Source organism: Dermacentor andersoni, chromosome 1 (assembly GCF_023375885.2).
Source record: "Dermacentor andersoni chromosome 1, qqDerAnde1_hic_scaffold, whole genome shotgun sequence".
NCBI classification, from domain to species: domain Eukaryota; kingdom Metazoa; phylum Arthropoda; class Arachnida; order Ixodida; family Ixodidae; genus Dermacentor; species Dermacentor andersoni.
In genome coordinates, this window is record NC_092814.1 from 113147175 (window position 1) to 113169540 (window position 22366).

Genomic DNA, 22366 nt, shown 5'->3' on the forward strand with positions numbered 1-22366 from the left:
TAAAGCTCCCACAATAGACGCACAGTGGCGCCAGCGCAGATAAAATGCCATTGAAGTGGGCATCGGATGAACACCCTAGTTGTTCTGGGTGTACGCCAACTACTGCGTAAGGGTCGACTATTGTTAGCGGTGTATGAATATTGTTAGCGTATCATGCAATTTGCCGCTCAACTTCTGTATATTATCTGCTACATTAGTATTTGCCTACAGTTGCTTCTGCATGGTCAGTTTGCAAATTAGCTGAAATAAGTTCAGGAGAAGTGCCTTTCCTGGTGAAAGATTTGCATGATCGCTCGCACAGCCTGCCAACCTGGTGCAGTCAAGATGGCACTTTACGGCATGACAACACAGCATGACACACACCATGCCGCGCAACAGGTGAACATAAAACAGAGCCATGGTCTGCGAACACTGCCCTGAGCATCATTTTCCATGTGCTGCAGGGGCCAGATCAGGACCAGGCACGTGTATCCGACAGCGACGCACAACTGACAATGACGGGAAGCACTGCGCACATGGATTCGTCATCGTACTACCGACAGGAACGCCAGCGTGCGGCCGGTGTCTACCCATGTGGTCACCTTCAGCACATATAAAGCCAGCAGGGTCCTGGAGCCTCGCTAGTGGCAGCAGTGACAGTGTTGCGAGCACTACCTTAAGCATCATTTTCCGTGCACTGCAGGGGCCAGATCTGGACCAGGCAAGGCAAATGTACCTAGTAGCGAAGCTTCCATAGGAGCCCATACATTCAAAACATGGCGGTTCATCGGCGGTTCACCGGGCTTAGCGCCATCTGTATGTGGAGGGAACACTTCCGGCGGAAGAAAAAATAATGGGACGCCATATCCGTTAAAAATAGAAGTGACATCATTTTGTTTTCGAAGGCGCGAAATTTGTTTTGTTGGCCTGCCTTTAGAGCTATATATTCAAATGCCCCGCCATTCGACTTGATGGGTGCTTCGAGCTTTCAGCGCGGAAAGCGATGCAGGAAAAGGCCAGCCGTACGGTTGTCGAAATCGCACCCCTGCACAGAACATACTTTCTTTGGAGGCTGACAAAAGCTTTAGGTGTAGAGTGCTGATCCTATCATCAGATGCCAAGCCTGTAGGCCAGCATAGTCGCACGAAAACAACTACACAATTATCTGGAGGTCGTAACTTACTACTTTTGACCGAACAGGTTAAGAAGTGATGAAGGTACCCGCATCACCAAATTCAGACAAACTTCGACAAGCAAAAAAGAACAACATGTAAAGGGGGTGTATTTCAACAGATGAACTTTACGAGCGCGCCTTTCTGTATATTTGCAGAGGTGCATTGCATTTCGAGTGATAGAGGCGTCAATGCCCCCTGTAACGATGGGCGCTGAAAAGAAATGCATTTATTAATAATAATAAAATTAAATAAACTTTTATTTTCTTAACTCGCCACGAATATATAAAATTGACCAGGAATTTTATTTTTGTCGAATGAATCTAACTGTGTCGTGCTTTAATTAAAATACGCTTTTTTCTTTCCCAATGTTTGTTCCCTCCAAACATAGTCGCGCTTCAATCGCTGCTCCCATAACCACCCTTGCTGATGTCGGTGACAATTGGTACTGAACCGCTTTTCGCCCGAAGCTTCACGACCTATTTGGATCGACCTTGGACCAGGCACGTGTATCCGATGGCGACGCACAACTGATGACGGGAAACACTGTGCATACGGATTCGTCCTTGTACTACTGACGGAAATGTCAGCGTGCGGCCGGTGTCTACCTACGTGGTCACTTTCAGCACGTGTAAAGCGAGCAGGATCCTGGAGCCTCGCTACTGGCAGCAGTGACAGCGCTGCGAACACTGTGCTAAGCATCATTTTCTGTGCACTACAGGGGCCAGATCTGGACCAGGCACGTGTATCTGACGGCAACGCACAATTGACAACGACAGGAAGCACTGCGCATATGGAGTCGTCATCGTAGTACCGATGGGAACGCCAGTGTGCGGCCGGTGTCTACCCACATGGTCCCCTTTAGCACGCATAAAGCCAGCAGGATCCTGGAGCCTCGCTACTGGCAGCAGTGACAGCGCTGCGAACACTGCCCTAAGCATAATTTTCCGTGCACTGCAGGTTAGTGCTACGCAAACATTTTAGAAGATTTCAATCGATACCTTATCTGCATCGCTGTCGCTGCTGCCCAGTGCCTGTTGTTTGACGTTTTACTTTTGATTCTTGAGATGCGTAAGGAAGTAGCGAAACTAATACTAGAACTCAAAGATGAACTGAAGGCCAAGATGAGGCTTTACAAGGATTCCTTGGAGCGAAACATCTGCCTTGACGAGAAAAGCCTTCGTACCGAAATGGACGAAATAAGAGCATGTACCTCATGAGCAAATGTCCTTATGAAGCAAACAGCCGCCTTGAAGGCACAGCTAGAGTAAAGAAAACGTTGAAAAAAGACAACGAAGAGCTTCGGCACAAGGTTTTCACATTAGAGAAAGATCTGACTACAAGCCAGGATGAGCTATTGAAGCCTGAGCAATACACGAGGAACAAAAACGTAGAAATCAAAGGCATCCCGCAGGAACCAAACGAGAACCTTGCGAATATACTTAGAAAAATAGGCGAGGCCATTGGTGAAGCTGTACCGCCTAGGAACGTGGACGTGTGTCACAGAGTACGGACAAAAGAAGATGCCAAAACGAATATTGTTGTCGAGTTTCAGCGCCATGAAAAACGGGACCAATTTCTTGAAAAAGCGCGTAAGAAGAGGCTAAAGAACGATTTGCTTGGCTTCCAGTGTGATGATTCGATCTACTAAATGCATCTTTGCCCTGCAATGAAAAAGCTTCTTGGGATGGCTAGTGCACACAAGAGCAATCATGAGTGGAAATTTGCCTGGGTCAAAACCGCATCATTTTCGTCCGACAAACCAAGAAACCGGAGATAATACGCATCAGCCGCGAAAGTGATGTTGACAAAATCTGCTCTACGGACACTCGTAATACGTACAAAAAGACACGAGCAACCATGTGTTGATCTTTTGTAATGGCTAGTGATTACGTTCTTCCCCAAGATATTGGCAAAGTCGGTGGTGACACAAATATTACACAATGGCTTAAACTACTACACTTAAATTCCCGATCAGTAGAACCAAAGTGAGATGATATCTCTACACTACTCACTTCCTGCAAACTTAAATTTGATATACTTATGTTTACTGAAACACGGTACAATAACGACTCCAAATTTTATGTACCAGATGGATTTACACATTTCTATTTAAATTGCACAGGAAATAGAGGGGGCAGTGTTTCTATTCTGACGGCAATGTCTGGCTTTGAAATGTTGGAATGTTTTAGTAAAATAACTGATTACGAAGTATTGTGTGTTAGGCAACACGAAAAAGTTTTTGGAGTCATTTATCGCCCCCCTGCAGGACGTATGCATGCATTTCTGGATTTCTTTGATGGTGTTCTTTCCTACGCAAATGAAATGGGATACACCTTTGTTATTAGCGGCGATTTTAACATCAGTATTTCAAATCAATCCGTGCCTACAACAGAATTCTTAGGAATACTTCAGCACAATGGGCTTCACAATGTAATTACCTCGCCAATGCATGTCACTGCTACAACGTCATCATTGCTTGACATGTTTATCATGTATATCCCCATGGACCACAGCATATTGGGCGTTTTAAGCTGCGATATAAGCGATAACATGCTGATATTTACATTCATAAACAGACGCTCCCATCTTCAGTTTAACAGGTGTTGTGAAACCACATAGTGCCTAATATCTAAAGACACACTGGAAACATTTAGAGAGAAGATTCAGATCGTAGACTAGTCAAGCATTTTTGCTCATCAGAACGCTAATCTGTCATATGAAGAATTTATGAAGATCTTTAAGATGCAGTATTTTCACTCATTCCCAACGAAGAACTTTCCGCCAAGCAATAAATCACGCAAACCATGGATTAGTAAAGGTATTCTTCGGCGCATTCGGAAAAAAAAAAAAAAAAAAAAAAAAAAAAAAAAAAAAAAGCTTTGTTAATTATTTCTTCAAATGTGGGATCAAAGTGATTGGAATCAGTAAGAGACTTTCAGAAATAAACTAAACAAAGAAAAAAAATTACTTCCTTCGCGTCTTTCATACTGACTGTCTCCACAGAAGTGCAATGGTGTGGAAAAATGAAACAACATTTTAAACAGGAAAACAAATGCTACACAAGTGCAAACTGCTATTGTTGATGGCATAGTTTTGAAAGGAAAAGAACAAGCAGAGCGAATGAATGATTACTTTGTAGAGCTGGCAGGAGACGCGAACAAAAGTACAAGCAGTGACGCAGTCGGCAACATAACACATGCAAGTAGCGAGTAATGGTGATTCACAAAGAAGGGGACAAGAATATGTTTAGCAACTACTGCCCGTTATCGATACTACCCATATTCTTGAAATTCCCCCAAAAAGTAATTGACATTAGAATGGACTGTTCTTCATGCAAATTCAATTTAATTACAAACTTCCAGCATGGTTTAAGAAAAAATAATTCAACAGAATCTGCATTACTGGTACAAAAGGAGACAATTTTAAATAACATCGAAGAAAAAATTATGACTTTGGTAATATACCTAGACTTTAGCAAAGCCTTCGAAAGCATTAATCGCACTCTACTGCTCTTACATTAGAAAAACAATGCTTTCGAGGAAGTATACTTGAACTTATCCAATCGTACTTAGAATCCCGTAAGCTATTTATTGAAATTAATGAATGCAGATCTAACGTTATACCAGTTACTACAGAAGTGCAACAGGGCAGCATCCTTGGTCCCATTCTCTTCTTGTATTACATAAATGATATTGTTAACATAAATACCAAATGCAGCTTTGTCATTTATGCCGACAATTGCACAGTGTTTGCTCATGGGAAGCATTTAACCAACATAACAGAACAAGCAGGTGTACTTTGTCACAAACTAAAGCATTGGTCTGAAAGGAATCGCCTTTTGCTAAATGAATCCAAAACAAAGTGTGTTTTATATCGGGCTCGAAATACACCCATAAGCGTATCAAACACAACTGTTCTGGGCCCTTATACGGTAACGCTTGAAAGGTCGGTGAGAACACTAGGCGTAGTATTTACGGAACATATGTCCTGGAATGATCATGTTGGCTAAACTTGCTCTAGAGCTTGGAAATCTGTTGGAATTATAAGCAGGCATCGGTAATTTCTGCCTTTAAAAATTAAACAAATTTTATATAATTCTCTATTCCATTCTGAACTCAGTTATTGCGCAAGAATATGGGGAAACACATCAGGAAATAATTTGAACAAAGTTACGGTGGTGCAAAAAAAAACAAAAAAAAAACAAAGAAAAAGCAGTTTGGGCAATAGAAAATGTTCTCTATAATGCACACACCAAAGAATTACTTTAAAAATTTAGGATAGTTAGAGCATTTTAAATATATAATTAAAGTAACCCAAAATTATAAAAATGCAGTACAAGGTAATCTAGCGGCATTTTCGGAATTAGCTACATTTAAAAAAAAAAAAAAAAAGGGTCTCGCCATACTCCTTTTGATGTCAAATTCCTTGGCACATTCCATTCTCACACACAGAATATGGGCGCGAGAGATTATGCCATACTTTACCCAACATATTGAACGAGCTTTCTAAACAATACATAGATCCCTTAACCGTAAGTAACAAGTGTATGTTGTAACTATTTTTTTGAAAGCTGGTTTTTAATAAAAGTTGATTCTGAAAACGTGTCCCTCAAAGCAGTAAATACTATTACGTACCACTTTGATTCATTTTCGAATGTATAGCAGTTGTCTGTATTTTTTTTAACTGTATACCTATGAACGATGTCTTGAATATATCATCTGGTTGCTTCTTAAATTTCTTGCATATTTTTAAATGAAATCTATTTTAGCTGCGATAAACAACATACTGCTGTGTTATCACATTGTTTTTATCTGTTTTTGTGATGCCCGCTTTAGTTTGTTTTCCAATCAGTGAACATATGGTGTTTACATTTTTTTTGACATGACATGTTAGCATTCACGCTATCCCAGTTTCTGGGATCTGCCTTCCAAGATATCTTGTTTTGCATCTTGTAGTGTCCTAATTGCTGTGTGTATTACCACTTTTTTTTTATTGCGATGCAGTGTTTGTGCCTGTTTGCTGCTTGTTCACGGTGGCCGGAGCTCCATCAAGTTGCTATAATGTAGCTTTTCTTTCGGTCACCATTTTTTTCACCATTTTTTCACCTTGTGTACTTTTTTGTGTGTGTGTGGTGAAAAATAAACAACTGAACTGAACTGCAACTGTACATCCTTGGCTTGCGTTCTGCAGCAGCAAGAGCCTGATTTTGTGTGGTGTGGTCTGGTAGAAAATAGTGCAGCCTGCGTGCAAATTTGAGTGACGATTGTGGTTGGCATTGGATATTTGTGACCAAGTGTCATGAAAGCAAGCAGGTTGCTTGTTGGCGTGTCGCACTATCCTCCCGATAACCGGATGTGGTGCAACGCGTAACACCTTTACAAAACATTCATAATGCATTGTATAGCACATAATGGCTTTCATTTCGATGTGGCCTAGTCACACTTATGCCACCAAACACACCCACACACTCCAAAGATGCAGACGCTGAAATGGATTGCTTAGGCTTGGATTGCAGGGCTAAGTGCTAGCCAATGCATGCCTATGGCTGTGTTGTTGCTACTGAACACGCACATCCTGCTAAATTTGGCAATTCCATTTGAAATTACTGTTTTGGTGCAAGATGGCGCAATTGGTGCAGCAATTCCATCCCTACACTTATTAACGAATTAATAAGGGTCATAATACTGCAGTGCAGATTGCACCGAGAGCAACGCATCGACATGACTCAGCGTCTGAGAGTTGTGTGTGTTGGATCATGCGGCGCCATAAATCTTAGATGCCATAACTGACCACGCTTAGTGCCTGCAGTGAGCGCCTAAAAATGAAAAACAGAAGTGTAAAAAGATATGGATATTCGTCGTAAGAAAAAAAAAAAAAAAAAATCTCGCAGAAACTCATCTAGGAGTTGTCTAAGTATGCATAAGCATTGTACCACTCACTCATCTCGACGTAGCCCAGTGTCATTATCAATGTTATGCAACTTGATCCAAACGAGCACTGCGGCGACACAAACTGCTGCGAATGGCGGCACAGGGTGAATTGATGACGGAAGCAAACTACCACAGGTAGCGGCGCCAGGCGTGCTGATGACGTTCAGATCATTATGAGCCGTTATCGCTCTTTAGTGCCTTATACATCTGCATCAAACCCTTATTAACAGTGATCAACCGTACCCTGGTGGCCGCTGCGTAGAGCGCGGCCACGCAGACAAGTTCTCGCCGCTTAGTTCACGTTGAAGCGAGAAGCACGGGCCTCATCTTGAAAGCAGTCTGCGATGGGGACACAGTGCACCGTGTGCTGATAGGTTCGTGTGTCCCGTGCTCTTGCCACTTAGTTCGCGTTGAAGTGAAAAGCAGCACGAAGGTGAATTCACTTACTGCTGAGGGCTCTATTTTGAAAGCGATGTAGCTGACGGACAAGTTCCCTCATTGGGTAGGCATAGAAATGCATCCGCATTTAAAAAGAAAAGTTACAGTTTTGACAGAAAGGCGGAGCATTGATGAAGTGTGTGATTCGCACCACGTCACGAAAACTTGAAATTAAGCTACTGCCAACACTAGATGCGCGGGAAAAACAAAATGTGCATGGAGGCACCAACCATTTTGGCTCGGCGTTTATACGATGTGGCCCGCGCACGGACGCGTGCGAGGAGGAGAAGCGCGTTCCTGCTCCCCCCATGTGTGCTTGTATACATTAAAGCGTGTTCACTCCCTCCCCGACCCACTTGCGCAGATGGAATAGTCAGCTCTCGTGTTTCTACTTGTGCTGCCGTGCGACCCGTGGCCTCCACAAGTTGTTTACAGACGCGAAAAATAGCGCAGTGCTGTTTCCTGCCTACCGAGTCTTGGCTCACGCGCTTTGACGGGGTTTGCTGCTCAAACTTTTCATGCAGAACAATGCTCGAAGTTAACTTTTGCCTTGCCCGACATTTTTTGAGTATTTTGCTAGACTTACTAGCCATACAGGCTCGAAGTACATGCTTTAAATGGCCGGGTCGCAAAATTACTTCGTTAAATCGTAAAAAAAAAAAAAGATTATACATGTTTTTCAATGCAACTAAGATCAGGACATTAAAATAGTTCGTTACATTGCGGTCAGACTATGTCTGACACATCCTAGCACTCTCCTAATTGAATATGACTCACTTTTTGTGGGTTCAAAGTGGAATGCTAACATAGAGATGACAAATATAATAACACTGAATATTTTTTATGAGAAAAGTGTAGCGTGCCTCCAATTCTGGCAATAAAGTAAAGATGAAATCAGCACACTTTGCCTTCCCAGAAATTTATTTACGCTTAATCTTCATCGTCTCTGAAACATAACTTTACCTCCGTCTGTGAACCGCAACATGTCGACCTCCGTACGGTCCCATAGCAAGTTTGATAATCTGCACTCATCAAAAGACTGCAACAATCGCAAACAATGTGGCAGCCCATGCCTAAACTAACTACAGTAGAACCTCGTTCATACTTTTTGGGAAACAATGCGGGAAAAAACATACTAATCAGAAAAATGTACGATCCGAACAACTAAGAAAATTTGACAGACTCAACTATTGTTGACATCTACGTAATGCGAAGCGTTGCGCGGATCGTTGCAGTACCAGACACCGACGCAGGTCAAGCTGCTGGTGCTCTGGCAGCCCGAGACGCGTTCTGTTGTTTTCCTATAGCGTGGTGCTTTAAGAGGGCGACAGGAAACTGAAAACGAAATCGAGCTGGTGAGCGATGCCAGATGCTGCCGAAGCAAAACGTGATGCCCACATCGCACCGCCTGCAGCAGTGAACGGGGGTGTGTTTGGATTACTGCCTACTAAACGTGTGCAGTATGCTACCAATGGCACTACACACCACGCACTGTAAAACAGATGGGTGAAGATGCTTAGCACAGTAGCTTTGGCGGCGATAGCTGTGAATGCGGCGTGTGACGACCTGGGTGGAGATTTGCTCATACCGGAATAAGAAACTGTGCGCACCGTCGTTTTCATGTGAGTTGGGCAGCTATACATTGTTCTTGATCGCGTGCGCCTCGCGCCTTTTCTTGTTCACATGGGATCCAGCGGCCGGAAAACGTATAAAATTGCAATCTGCAGCAGGGAACGACGGCAAAGATGCTTATTGCAATAGGATTGGAGGTGACAGCTGTGAATGCTGTGTACGACGACCCCACAGAAGATTTGTTGGTGCCGAAGTGAGAAACTGAGCACACGCCGGAGTTTTCAGGCGAGACGGGTGGGCGATATTGCAGTGAAGCTGCCACGGTGGGCAGCTATATACTGTTCTCAATCGCGCGCGCCTTGCACGCACATTTTCTTGTTTACATGGGATCTAGCGGCCGGAAAACCTATGATATGATCAGAGTGGCGACGCACTGAATGTTGGTGCCTAAAAAGTGTGTTTTCAGGTAACGTCTGAACTGGTAAAAAATGAGCTCAACTCTGTTGGGTAATTTTTTGTGTTCTCGATAGCGAATGTTGGCGCCGGGAAAACATACGTAACGGGAATATATCAATGAGGTTCTACTGTACTTTGCTAGTTTGTCCAACAACTCATGCAATGCTACAGGATAGCAAAAAATTTGCCCTTTGAAGGAAATAGCATATTCAAAGCAGTGCATTGTTGCTGTCTTGCAATGCAAAAACTTGTTCTGCTGCCATCTTGAGATGCCAAAGGCGATGGCACTGGCTAGACTGGATCCGATGGTAGGTTGTTATGAACATGGTTTTAGTTTCATATCCGACTGCAGCACACAGGCAATTTTCAAACCAATTTTCTGGGAAAAAAATATGTGCTTTAGAATCGAGTAAATATGCAAGCATGCATTGTGAACCACCATTCTTTCTTGAAAATATTCCTGCAAGAAGTCAAAAATGGGTGTTCTTGGTAAGAAATTATGTGTGTTCAATGCAGTTACTGTCCACTAAGCCCTGCCAAGACAAACACTGCCATTATTGGGATCATCATTTGGGTCAGGTGCATGCATGCTGACAAGTCAAGTTCAAATTATCGGGTGAAGGCCAACTTCAAGATCAAAATAAAATAGATTGGTTTGAATTATCTGAAGAAGTCCAATTTCAAGATTGAAATAACATAGGTTGGGCTCATAGAAATGGATAGGCACCAGCCAGGACCTTTGGTCAGGATCACATTAACAAAAAATTGAATTAAACAAAGTTGAATTAATGGAAGTCCATAGCACTCTTCCTCGAGAGCCTGTTTTCAATATAACACTTTTGAAAATCGCAATAGGATTCGCAATAAATCGCAATAAAATCAGTTTACAATGGAACAATGAAAATTTTGCAGTGACCATCATTCAGAAGTCTTGCACAACCTTGCAATGTTATTCAGTTGCATTGCATTACCTCAAAAATCACTGGCAAAATGCCACACTTATACATGGCCTCATTCTCATTTTTCTGCTCCCTATTACACTCAATATTATAAGGTACATGGTCCACTCGTAGCAAGAAGCAAAGGCTATGGATTTGAGGAAACAAGTTAGTGAACATACACCTAGTACGGGTGTTACGAATGCCACTGCTTTTCGTAAATTCTGTGTAAGGATGCACACCAGTCCCACATTTGTGTTCCCCTCAATCTGACACACCGTGCATAATGAAATAGTGTAGATAGTTAATGACTAGTTTGGCTGCAGATACTAGGTCATCTAAACAGAAACTTGAAATTAAAGCTATACTCTGATAAAAAAAAAAAAATTTTGCACAAACCACACACCTCTGTCCTACAACATTCTTTAAGATTTCAGCCCCTTAGACATGTCGAAGAAAGTACTACTTGAAATGTGCCAACTAGAATGTTCATTGCAGACAACTATTTTAGAAAAGAACAAAGTAACAATACTGATGCTCAGGGTGTCTACCAAGTTGACATTTTCAAATTCCCCCGAGTTTTACAGGTTATCCCTGAGCGACACAGAACTTTATTTTATGTCAAGGCAGGCTGGACACCACATCGCCCGATGCTGTCACTCTCAAGTATTTCAAAAAATAAAAAAACAAGTTAATCCAGTTTGTATGGTAAGGAGTAGTGTTTATTTCATTCAAAATAGAAAACTGAAGGTAGGGGACAGTAAAACGCACAGCAAATAAAATATCTTCGAAAAAAAAAAAAAATTGATAAAGCCCATTGTAAATAGAGTTGAGCATATTCAAATACAAATAAAAAGAGATGTATACAAAAGCAAATATTTTCTGAAATTAGCTATTTCTATCAAGTGATAGCAAGACCCGAACTTTGTCACAAATGAGATTTTCTTTGCAGTTGGAAAGTCAACCTCAACTGTCCTCACAGACTATTAGCCCACGCACAATGCGTCCGTTTTGTGTTTCACTGCTTTCAAGAGTTTATTTTGGTTTGGATGAGGGCCACCTGCATCTTTGCGTCAACCAACACTTTGCTTTTTGAGCTCATGCTCCTTCAAAGAAGAGGCAACAGTTTCTTGCCCGATCATTCCTCAATGCAACGGTCATTTCTGTTCTTGTCCTCGTTCTGCCGCACGTTTGCATCATGGATCATTTGAAGCATCCTCTTGGTCAGTTGTACAGTCAACGTCCGATTTTTTGTACTCCCTAGCGGCCACGAAAACGTCCGAAAAATCAAATTGGGCAGTCCGAAAAAATGAATGCGTGTTTTTTACTGCCCTCAAGGGCTCAAATCCACACAGGCACATCCGAAAAAGCTCTTAAGGGCAGTCAGGACACTTATTAGGCATATCGGTGGTCGTACTGCGACAGGAGATGGCGGGTGCATGCATGTATAATTATGGAATGTGTCCAGTGACAATCGCCCCTTCCCATGCTTGTTAAGCTTCACCACAATACTTGCACACTTCACCACGTAACATCACTGCGCAGAGGTGAAGCTGCCTTTCAAGAACTGGCATTATGCAATGCGCCATACTTTCCGAGCTTCGAAGCCAATCTCAAGGACCACAAAGGCGGAGTCAGTGCCATTGCTGACAGCGGCGAATTCTTTCAATGAAAAAAAAAAAAAAAAAAAAAAGCACCGAATGGCCACAAGTTTAACCCTTTGAGGGTGAATGATGTAAATATACGGCGCTGCGAACAAGTCCAAAAATGGTCGATGCCGTATATTTACGGCGCGGTCTGTACGTTTAAAAAGAACACCAATTTCCTAACTTTTTCTTTTCTGTCATATGCTGCCACTATGTGGGAATACAGGGAATTCTTTTCACGCGCCTACCTTTCTCGGTTTTCGTTGCATGGTTTGTTTTAGTGCTAGTTTGCTCCCGCACGTCTATATACCACCGCTGGCGCATTGGCGCGCGTGCGGCGGTTCGGGTTCTGTTCTGCTGGCGGTTTCGGCTTCTTGCGTTTGCAAAACTGATGGCCATCTCATTACTAATCGCTCAAAGGGCGACCACCTCCTTCTCGCTCATTTTGTGCTCACAGGGGTGCGCATAGGAAGGATGCCGCCGTGCATGCGTGTCCGGTGCTTTTCTTTTTTCTTTTTTGACACTCGCGAAAACTAATTGCCTCTGGTTGGCCATGAGATGAATATTAGCGGAAGTTTGTCACACGTTGTGCTTCTTTGACAGGCACACAACAACACAGTTTTTTTGAGTGCGCGTACGTACGCAGTTCGATTACGCTATGGATGTACATATTAGTGTAAGAGCAGGAACATTTCAGTCTTGCAAAATATTCTCGAGTGCGGATTTTCAAGGCCTTGAACTATGTGTATAAAAATGCGTCAAATTTTTTATTCTTATAAGTTTATTTCCTTTTCTATTGTTGTTATTCATGAACGAATAGTAGATATATACCAACGCAAAATATCTTTTTCTCACTTTACGGTTACCCTAGAAAAATTGCAGTAATTTTTTTTCGAAATAAGTCCCTAAGAAGAATTGGAATCTGCAATAAAAAAAAATCGACCTTGGGGGGTCGCATATGGCGAAAAAAATCGACCCTCAAGGGTTAATAGTGAATGTCGAAGCAGCTAAGCCTAGCATTGCCGCGGTGGTGGCTACGGCTGCCGGCGGTGTTGGCTTTGATTACTGCCATGAAGCCGTCCATATTATCGGGCATTTCACAAAAGTCGGGCGTCCAGAAAATCGGTCGTTGACTGTACACTGGTAACTCCTCCAGCCGAAAACACGGTGTCAACGACAATTCGTTAAGATTCCTCTTCTTTACTCGAGCCAGCAGTAGGGTAACTTTTGTTCCTTTTCAATAAAATGACAGCTAATTTTCCCTGATTGAAGCACAAGTTTTTTTAATTTTCCCTTAGTTTTTCCAGACAATTCAAAATCCCTGAAAATTGTGAGTTTTCCCGGTTGGTAGACACCCTGGATGCTGCTTAACATAAAGAGGAACCTCTCATTCAAAGAACAGCAGTTCACCTTGAAAGTAAGAAGGACGAAAAGAAAGGGCAAGCAAAAGTGCAAGAACAATGCAAACCTGTGAAGAGGGGGTCCTTGTAAGCTTTGCAGGCACTGACTATGTCATCCTCATTGTCACTTACGTCAATATGATCCAGTTGATAGCGAATGTACTGCACCTGCAACAGTGTGAGCACAATTAGGTTTGGAAAGTGGTCACAAAGTACACTTGTGCCCATAACTATAGGGTAAAGACCAGACCCTTACTAGGTCTCCTTGAAAGTTAACATTTTGCTGGTCTGTCTTTCCCCTGATGAGAGAAAAAAATTTATGTACCAATTGTTAAAACTTACATGCAGGATCTCCTGTGGGAGTTATCCAAATGATGCGTAAGCATTTGCTACTGTGTTTGGTATAATTGCGAGAAACACCACGAAGGAATCTTGAAATGGAGAAGCGCGGTAGCAACAGCGAAATTCTAGCCAAGAACAGCATGAGATGACAAAGAGGCGAGTAGTAGCAATGTTACTCGTGTTATATGATGGTGCGTTTGGATGATGCCGCTACTTCGTGGAAGATGAACACTGACCAATGCGTGCTATAGCATGTGATGTAATTGAACAGTGTCACATTTGGTAGACTTCGTACATAGATGTGGTCGATGATGCTGCCTCCTTTCAATATGAACCACTATAAACCGTGATCAACCAAATTCAGGCAGCAGTTGCATATGGCACGGCCATGTGGGCGCTATTGAAAGCGATCTGCGATGGAAGACAGAGTGTGATGAGTACTGATAGCTTCGTTCCCACTGTGTTCTCGCCGTTTAATTCGTGTTGAAGCGAGAGGCAACACGAATGTGTTTTCACTCGCTGCTGCAGGCCGTATCTTGAAAGTGGTCTCGTCTTGTGTGACAGACGGGCAGACGGGTTACTTTGTTGAGTAGTTATAGAAATGGTTACGCATTTAAAAGCAATTCTGTGCAGGATATCAGCTTTTTTTAACTTTCTTGTGATGCCAGTCTGCTATCTACAGCACAAGGTGTGACCAATTTCTCAAGTCTCAAAAAACCAAAACCATTTTGTTAACCACCACAATACCATATTTATTCGATCATAAGGCGGTCACGATTATAAGGCAAGGGTGCCAGTTGGGGAGCCCAAGGAAAAGAAGTTGAATTGAAATCTGGTGCTTTACATGCCAAAACCACGATTTGATTACGAGGCACGCTGTAGTGGGGGACTCCGGATTAATTTTGACCACCAGGGGATCTTTAACGTGCCCCCAATGGATGAGGAACGGCCGTTTTTGCATTTCACTTCCATCCAAATGCTGCTGCTGTGGCTGGGATTTCATCCCACGACCTCGTACTTAGCAGCGCAACACCATAGCCGCTAAGCTACTGCGGTGGGTGAGAAAAGACTTAAATACGTACACTAATATAAGGTAATATAAAGTAGCCGAAAGATTATTCAAACTTTGCTGGGATTGCTCGAAAAACACAACCAAAATGCAAAATGGCAACCATGAATTAGAAGAGAGGAAAGGAGCTTCAACAGTGGGAGTTGGGGAGAGGGTGGGGAAACCAAGGAGAAAACGAAACTAGATTGGTGCGAATGTTACATTGAGGTGCAGCTTCACGGCAGCGGACACCGTGCTGCCATGAAGCCACACTATAGATTGAAATTCATGCTGCTGTGACACCACACCTCAAGGCGAAATTCGCTTATAACCCACACTCCCCATTTAGAGTGAAATTTTTGAATTCTCAATGCTGGTTATACGTGTGAAAATAGGGTACTGCCTCACCAGCCAAATTAGTTGGTACAATTTTCACTGCAATTAAAAATGTGAATCATGGGAAATGTGGTGCTGCCACCCATCATACTAAAACAGTATTACTGAATCTACCAGCCTCGCATATAAGGTGGAAGCCGACTTTGAGGCTAAATATTCTGGGGAAAAAAACCTCGCACTATAGACCTTATAGTCGGAAGAGAAAAAAAGGGCGCGTGGCACGGTGCTGCGGAATGACTTGGAGATGATTTAGCTTGTTCTCAGTGAAATTTATGTGATGCCTGTTATACAAGGTCATAGGGAAACCACCGTGCAGCCTTTCGGAGCAGTTGTAACAACAGTATGTGGAAAATTCTTTTGGGTGCGCAAACAAGTGATGTGCATCATACGCCGGCAATGTGTGTACGTGTTGTGAACTATTTTGACTATATCGGTTTTCACTCGACAAAGAGAACCAGCATCTATAAATAACCAGCACGAATTACAAAATCTCACTATCTCATCGTTCGGCTTGGGAACTAAAACATAAAAGCATATGCTCCTGTACGGCCAACCCAATGCAACCCCGAAACATCACAGTGCCAATTGTTATAAAATATTTGCATGAGCCACTGGCAGCGTTCTCACGCATTTCAAGTCTAGTACACTTGAAATCACTATGCTATGTAAATGCTAGCCTCCTGTATGAAGCCTATGATGTTACTCAACACAGCTATCACTGCAGTTAGTAAACCAGCATGATACATACAAACTTTGTGTTTCGACATTGCCTTTGTGCCCTGTAAAGCAGTAATATCCAAAGGAGATCGCGTAAAAAGAATCTGGTAGTTATTTGTCAGGAGACAGTTGCGGTAAGACGGGTGGGTGCGTCGTAGAGGATGGGACGAACCAGACCAAAAAACTTTATCTTCTTTCACATAAACAGAAAGAAAAACAAAGAAGTGCTAAAACCACAGTAAGACCTTGCATGGTCGCATGCTTGGACAACGCACTATGCAGAACATGCAGATAAACAACCCTACATTTACCACTGCTTCGGATGTTTGCGCAGTCCGTAGATGGTCACTCGACAAGTGTACTTCACACTGTACGGTATCTGTTGTTATTAGCAAAAACTATTTTATTCGGGGACAGAAACCTCATCCACGAAACAAGGTAGTTACACAATGTATGTGTACAGATAACTAGGGGTGTGCAAATACTAAATAGTAGATTTCAAATTGAATCAAGAAAAAAAAAAAAAGAAGCCTTATATTGAATATCAGAAAAATTTTCACTAAATTTAATGCTAATTTTGGGCGACAAAATATGGTGCTGCACATGCTCGTGAGTCTGCTAGCATTGCATAACCAGAATGTAGCAAGCTATCCATAACATAGGCACACAGAAATAAATATATACAGTACTGTCTATTCTTATAAAAGGGAACACCAAATGAATATGCCAGCCCTGATTACAGCTAAGTTCTAGTATATGAAGGTATGGAAAATAATTTTTGTTGAATTATCTGAATTATTTCAGTCGAATATGCTTTGTTTTCTCTGAAGCTAAAGAATTAGTGATCTTCTGTTGTACTGAATACTGATAAGATGCTCAGTTCAACAGTGGACCTGTGTATTGCGGCATGTGGCAAACTTTTCTTTATTGCACATAAAGTTTTGCTTTCCATATTTTTTCTACAAAATGCAGAAGGGCTATCCCAACTCTAGGGCAGGTAGGCTATCGTAAGACCAATCTGCACGACAGACGAAAGGACAGTGCATCATGCGACATTAGTAGACATTGCAAAAAGGAGGCACCGTCTGCGCTGCTTTACTGTCAGGTTCGGTGCAAGTTTCCACCTGTCAAAGATTCTAAAATCTGCAGGGACACAAGTTCGCACGACCCCCTCGCCCCTGTTCATGTGCCGTCTGCACCAATGCATGTGACTAGGTGATGACACTTTTGCGCCCGCCCTGTAAATCCAAAAAAAGGATGAAAAAAAAAAGTAGCAGTTTTGCCAGAAAGGCGAAGCATCAATTGCAATAGCAAATTAGTAGACAGCTATACGAAGTAAGGATAGTGGCTGTATTGGCCATATAAAGTAAGCATTTGCTTACTTGATATTCATCAAGATACAGTGCAGTCCACTTATAACAATATCGAGAAAGACGAAAAATATGATCGTTATAACCGATGATCGCTATATCTGGACTGCAGTTACCAAAAAAAAAAAAAAATTTTTAACGCGTTTGCGCTCTTTACCTTTGCAGCTCTGAACTCGAATTCGCTACTTGCTCTAAAGAATAGATGATGTATACAGTAGGCCGTGAAAAACAAACTTTATTTCTAGCGCCAATGACCGTGTCAAGGATTAGGCGCGCCGAAATAGTCCGAAATCTGCACTTGCTTTTGTGGCAGCTCCAGCTTCACAACCCCGGTGTGCATGGATTCCAGCCGCTGCGTGAACACTGGCGGCAATCCTTTAGCATGCATAAAATCAATTAAGGAGTCCATCGAGGACAGTGCACTTTGCGTGGACATCGTGGTCGGGGTCAAGGAGCCACTGTCGATCTCGTTGTCACTGTCGCTGATGCCGTCGCCACTGTCGCACAACTTTGCGTCTGTCGAGACAGCACATCTTCGGCGATCGCCTCGTCGGTGACCTCATCGCAGAACGAGGCAGCACTGTCTGCAGTCAAAAACTCCTCCTTCGACACACCACCTGTGTCACCAGTAGGAACGAGCTCCCAGAGCTCGGTTATGTCAGCGACTTCCACCGGGTCGGTCTCAGCGGGTTGGGGAAGTTCGTCCTTACGCACAAAGCCCGCCTTCTTGAAGCAATTGGTGATGAACCACTGGTAAAGCGCCTCTTCAACATCGGCGTACAAAGGGTCTCTAACCCCTTTTCCGGTGATCGGAATGGCCGCTGATAGCTCCTGCCTTCACAATCGCGGTGCTCCCGGTTTTCAAGATGGTTGATATCGTTAACTGGATGAGCTCAAACTTCTTCACGAGGGCGCTCACCTTGAAGCCGCATCGAGAGTCCTGCAAAATATCCATCTTCGTGTCAAGCGACACAGCTTTGCGCTTTGTCGGCGCCATCTTCGAACTGGGTTGAACCGTTGGTTGCACGCTGCTTCGGTGGCGTCAGCCTGCTATCGCGAGAGAGACGCGGGACGGGCGCCACCGCGCCGCTTTGCTTGTCGCTTCTTTTTTTCTTTCTCTCTCTTTCGGAGCGACTGTGGCCGACGCGCATGAAGCAGCTAGCGCCATCTTGTGGCGCACTGCGCCAACGTTGGCTGCGCCTACTCGTGCGCGGGCGGGGCGAGATGCGCTGCGCGGTAATGGCGGCAGATACGAACTTACGGAGGTAAACATCGCCTCGTCTCGACATCGTTCGTTTCAGGGAACTAAGCAACGCAAACGTTACGATTATTTGGCACGGAAAACGCCGTCCAGACTGCAAAATTTTGATCGTTATATCCGATATGCGGTGAATAACCTATCGTTATAAATGTTTTTTTTCCCCATAGACCTAATGCATAATATGACACTCTCATGTCGACCCATCGTTATAACCAATATATCGTTATATGTGGTATCGTTATAAGTGGACTGCACTGTAATGTAACTAGAGGAATCTTGGGCCATATAGGAATTCATTGCCAAGATTGCACCTGCAAAGCTATGAGCGAAAGGACATCTATTTTGTATAGGGCTCATAGCAGGATGACAAGGGAGATTGTGGAGGCCTATGAAATTGCAAAAATAGAAGAAAGGTGCGTGAGCGAGCCACCAGTGTCACTATCTAAAAAAGAGATACAATTTCTCGGTTTATCGGTGTAACTACTGCAGTGTATGTTTTTATCGTGCCTTAGACACAAGTACGGTTCATCAACAAGCCCCACTGTATGTTCTTTTTTGTCTCGCCTGTTTCTGCTCGTTCGGTATATATTTATTGAGGCATGCGAAAATAAAATCTATAGTTGAGAAAGTAGCGCTGTCTCTCTGTGTCTGTGCCTTTCTATGTCCCTGTTCAGTCGTGCTTACACATGCTGTCATGGGGTTCAAACCAACAAGCCTGCTAACATGTTTTAACCGAGTTAAATGTCGTACCATGTAGGCGATGTGCATGCAGAATTCCTCTCCTTTGCACTACTTTGGCGTTCGCTGAGTGTACGAAGCATTAACGGAGACATGCGGCCACTGCTGCATGTACTACCTACTACCTCTTGTTCGCGAAGCAAGCATTGATGTTAGACCGTGTGACATGTTTCGGCGGAGTATGTAGTGATAGAAGGTTGGGGGGATGTGGGGATGCTCGACTGTCATACATCCCCTGATGTTGTTTTCCCTGCATGGCTTTTGCATCTGCTGTAATCTGGCTTCTCCGCGTAGCTTAGTGCCAGCAGAGGTCAGTGTGGTTGCAGCGTATTAGGAGAGATGGCGCAAGTGTTGCACTGCTAAGGCCACCTAGTGGCGGGGTTACAGGGGCGCGAATAGAAGTGGGCTCTCCCTCTTTGGCTTAGGTTCGGCGAGCAGTTTGGACGTTCCACCCGTGTGCCAAACTATGCTTCTGCGAGATGGCCTCGTGAGGCCATGGAGTAGGACACTGGAATGGACGAACACAATCGTTCAAACGTGCTACTGTTCACATGACCATATATGCGAATGACCAGGCATTGATGTCCAGCATGGAACGAACATATTCGCTCGATATCCAGTCGCGGTGAGTCAGACTTCCTAGATTTATGTGCAATGCGGATAGCAAATAGGTTAGCAGGCATGAAAGGTGCAATAAATGCCCTTGTGATTGTTTGAACTACTGTGTTGCTGTTCCTGTGTCACAAGAGCACGGGTGACAACTCACACAAGGTATCAAATGTCCCCACCTAAGACTGAAGGGCTATTAACCCTTTCGCTGTCACGGACGTACCGGTACGTCATCGCGCTTCCCCCCCACGGTGTCACTGACGTACCGGTACGTTCTCTATCGTGCGTTTAAAATTTCGCGCCTGAGCGCAAAGCTGGCGCTCCTGAATTTGCCACGCCATCTGTTGACTCTTTCTACAAGTTCGTATATTCTCCCCGACCTGTGTTAACCCATGTATTGAAGAGTACGGTGCGACTGCCACTCCCCACTTTCTCTTTGCTAAGTGGCGCAGTGGCTCCGCGTTCACTGGATCATGCGTCGCGCGCGTGTGGTTATGGGTTCAAGGGTTGTTCTGCCATCTCCGCTGGTTTGAAGGTTTTTATTTTTCTTCTGCTGGTGTGTCTGCTACGCCGCGTCAAGTTCGGGCGCACGTGCCGTTGCCTCTCCGAAAAGAGTGACTCGATTGCTGCTTTCGCTCTCTCGCCGATCCCTCGCTTCCGACTTGCAGCAGTAAACGTAAAGCCCTTCGAACTTTGTTTAGCCTTTTTCCATCTCCCTCTGTCTTCTTGATCACGCAACGTCCCATTTCTCTCCGTTGTGCGGGCGACTGAAAGCGCAGCCTCCCAGCGCGCGGTTACTTTCGGATGGCTGAGCGCGCGGGACCTTCGTCTGCTCATTGGTGCGGTGGCTCAATTCTGATTTAGAATACGAGCCGAGCTTGGATTCGGACTCGGACAGAGTCGCATGCGAGGAAGAGGGTTCCGCATCGTCAGATTCGGATGTTGAACGGATTTTATAGTCAGGCTGATGATGATGTTTACTAACAGCAGCTGCAGAACACTGAAATGTGCATATAGCATTGACTACGTTATTTGTATACCAATCATAATCAAAAATAAATTGCTATGTTCATTCCCTGTTATGCTCGTTCCCTGAAACCAAGCTGACACTGGGGGTGCGTCACGGCCAGAAAGGTCCGACAGCGAAAGGGTTAAGTCAAACCTCAATATAATGAACACATACACTGAATTATCATATATAAAATGAAATCCGTAAAACGTTTCTCACCAATATCAGCATGTAAAGAATATATCCTTATAAAAATATTGGATGTAATTAAGGTATATTCTCATATCAAATCTGACTTCATTATGACGAGGTAGGAGGTGTGGCATGTAACTTGAACCTTAACCCGAGCTAGCTAAAGCAGTTTTTGATGTACAATTAGGTTATCTAAGTTACAGTCTGTGTAATTGTGAGCCTGTGTGATCACACGCTCCTTCCTGCTCTTTCTAAGTTGGATGGGAAAGGGGGGCACGCGCTGCTCTGCTTGCTCCGGTTCAGTCTCGGCTCATCGCGCGTCCTTCCTTATCCTTATGGCACGCGACATTATGGTAGCTAGTGATCTATCAAACCTTCGCTTTTGGCTTGGGTTTGTCCGAAAAGTGGTGCATAGGAGTGAGACATTTGTTCGAAGTGTTGTATAGTTCTTGGAGTTCGAATTCACAGGAGTTTTTCTCTCTTTAAATATACTGTACAGGTAGGTCATTGCCAAGATGAACAGAGGAGTTCAAATTATCCAGATTTCCCTATAGTAATTTCTTTCCAGGCTCTGAAGGACGCCTGCGAAATAGAGGGGGGGGGGGGGGGGGGGGGGAAGTGTCACTGCAGGCTTACGTGTCTAGTTTGCAGCTAGATGCAATGCTCAACTGTGTTTCCGAAGGATAAAGCCTGCGCTCCTGTTGTCGAAGGAGCCAATGAGCATATCTCAATCTGCTTTCAGTGTTGGCCTATCACTTATAATTTAAACCATGGCGGATTTCCATTTTCACAACGACGATACTGATGTAGCAGCCTGGACTGATCGCATTCTTAAACTTGGGACCTACAGCCTTTGTTCTTTGGAAACACGGTTGACAGAGTTGCAAACCAGACATTCGAGCGCACAGTGACGTCGCTCGTATATAATGCAGGCATTCTTCTGAGCTCGAGTAAACAAACAACAGTGAACTCTCATTAAGAGGAAGCTTTAGCTCAGGCCCAACTCCGATGCCGCCTGTTAAAATACATGTAAAATGCAGAAATGCTTTTCTGAGAAAACCCTTGGACCGATTTTAATTAAATTTGTTACATTTGAGAGAGAAAGTTAAATTATAGTGACTGTTGGAAGCAGAATTTCTATTTAGGGGCT

At 43.7% G+C, this 22366-nt stretch overlaps 1 protein-coding gene across 4 annotated transcripts in view; it reads right to left on the reverse strand.

Moving 5' to 3' along the window:
* LOC126543311 (putative ATP-dependent RNA helicase TDRD12) overlaps nt 1–22366 on the reverse strand; it is a 236418-nt gene that overhangs the window by 3635 nt on the left and 210417 nt on the right. For all 4 annotated transcript variants that reach the window (XM_055061914.2, XM_055061916.2, XM_055061915.2 and 1 more), the window contains exon 32: nt 13603–13702. In XM_055061914.2, coding sequence (XP_054917889.1) covers nt 13603–13702 — 100 coding nt within the window. The remainder of the gene's footprint in view (nt 1–13602; nt 13703–22366) is intronic.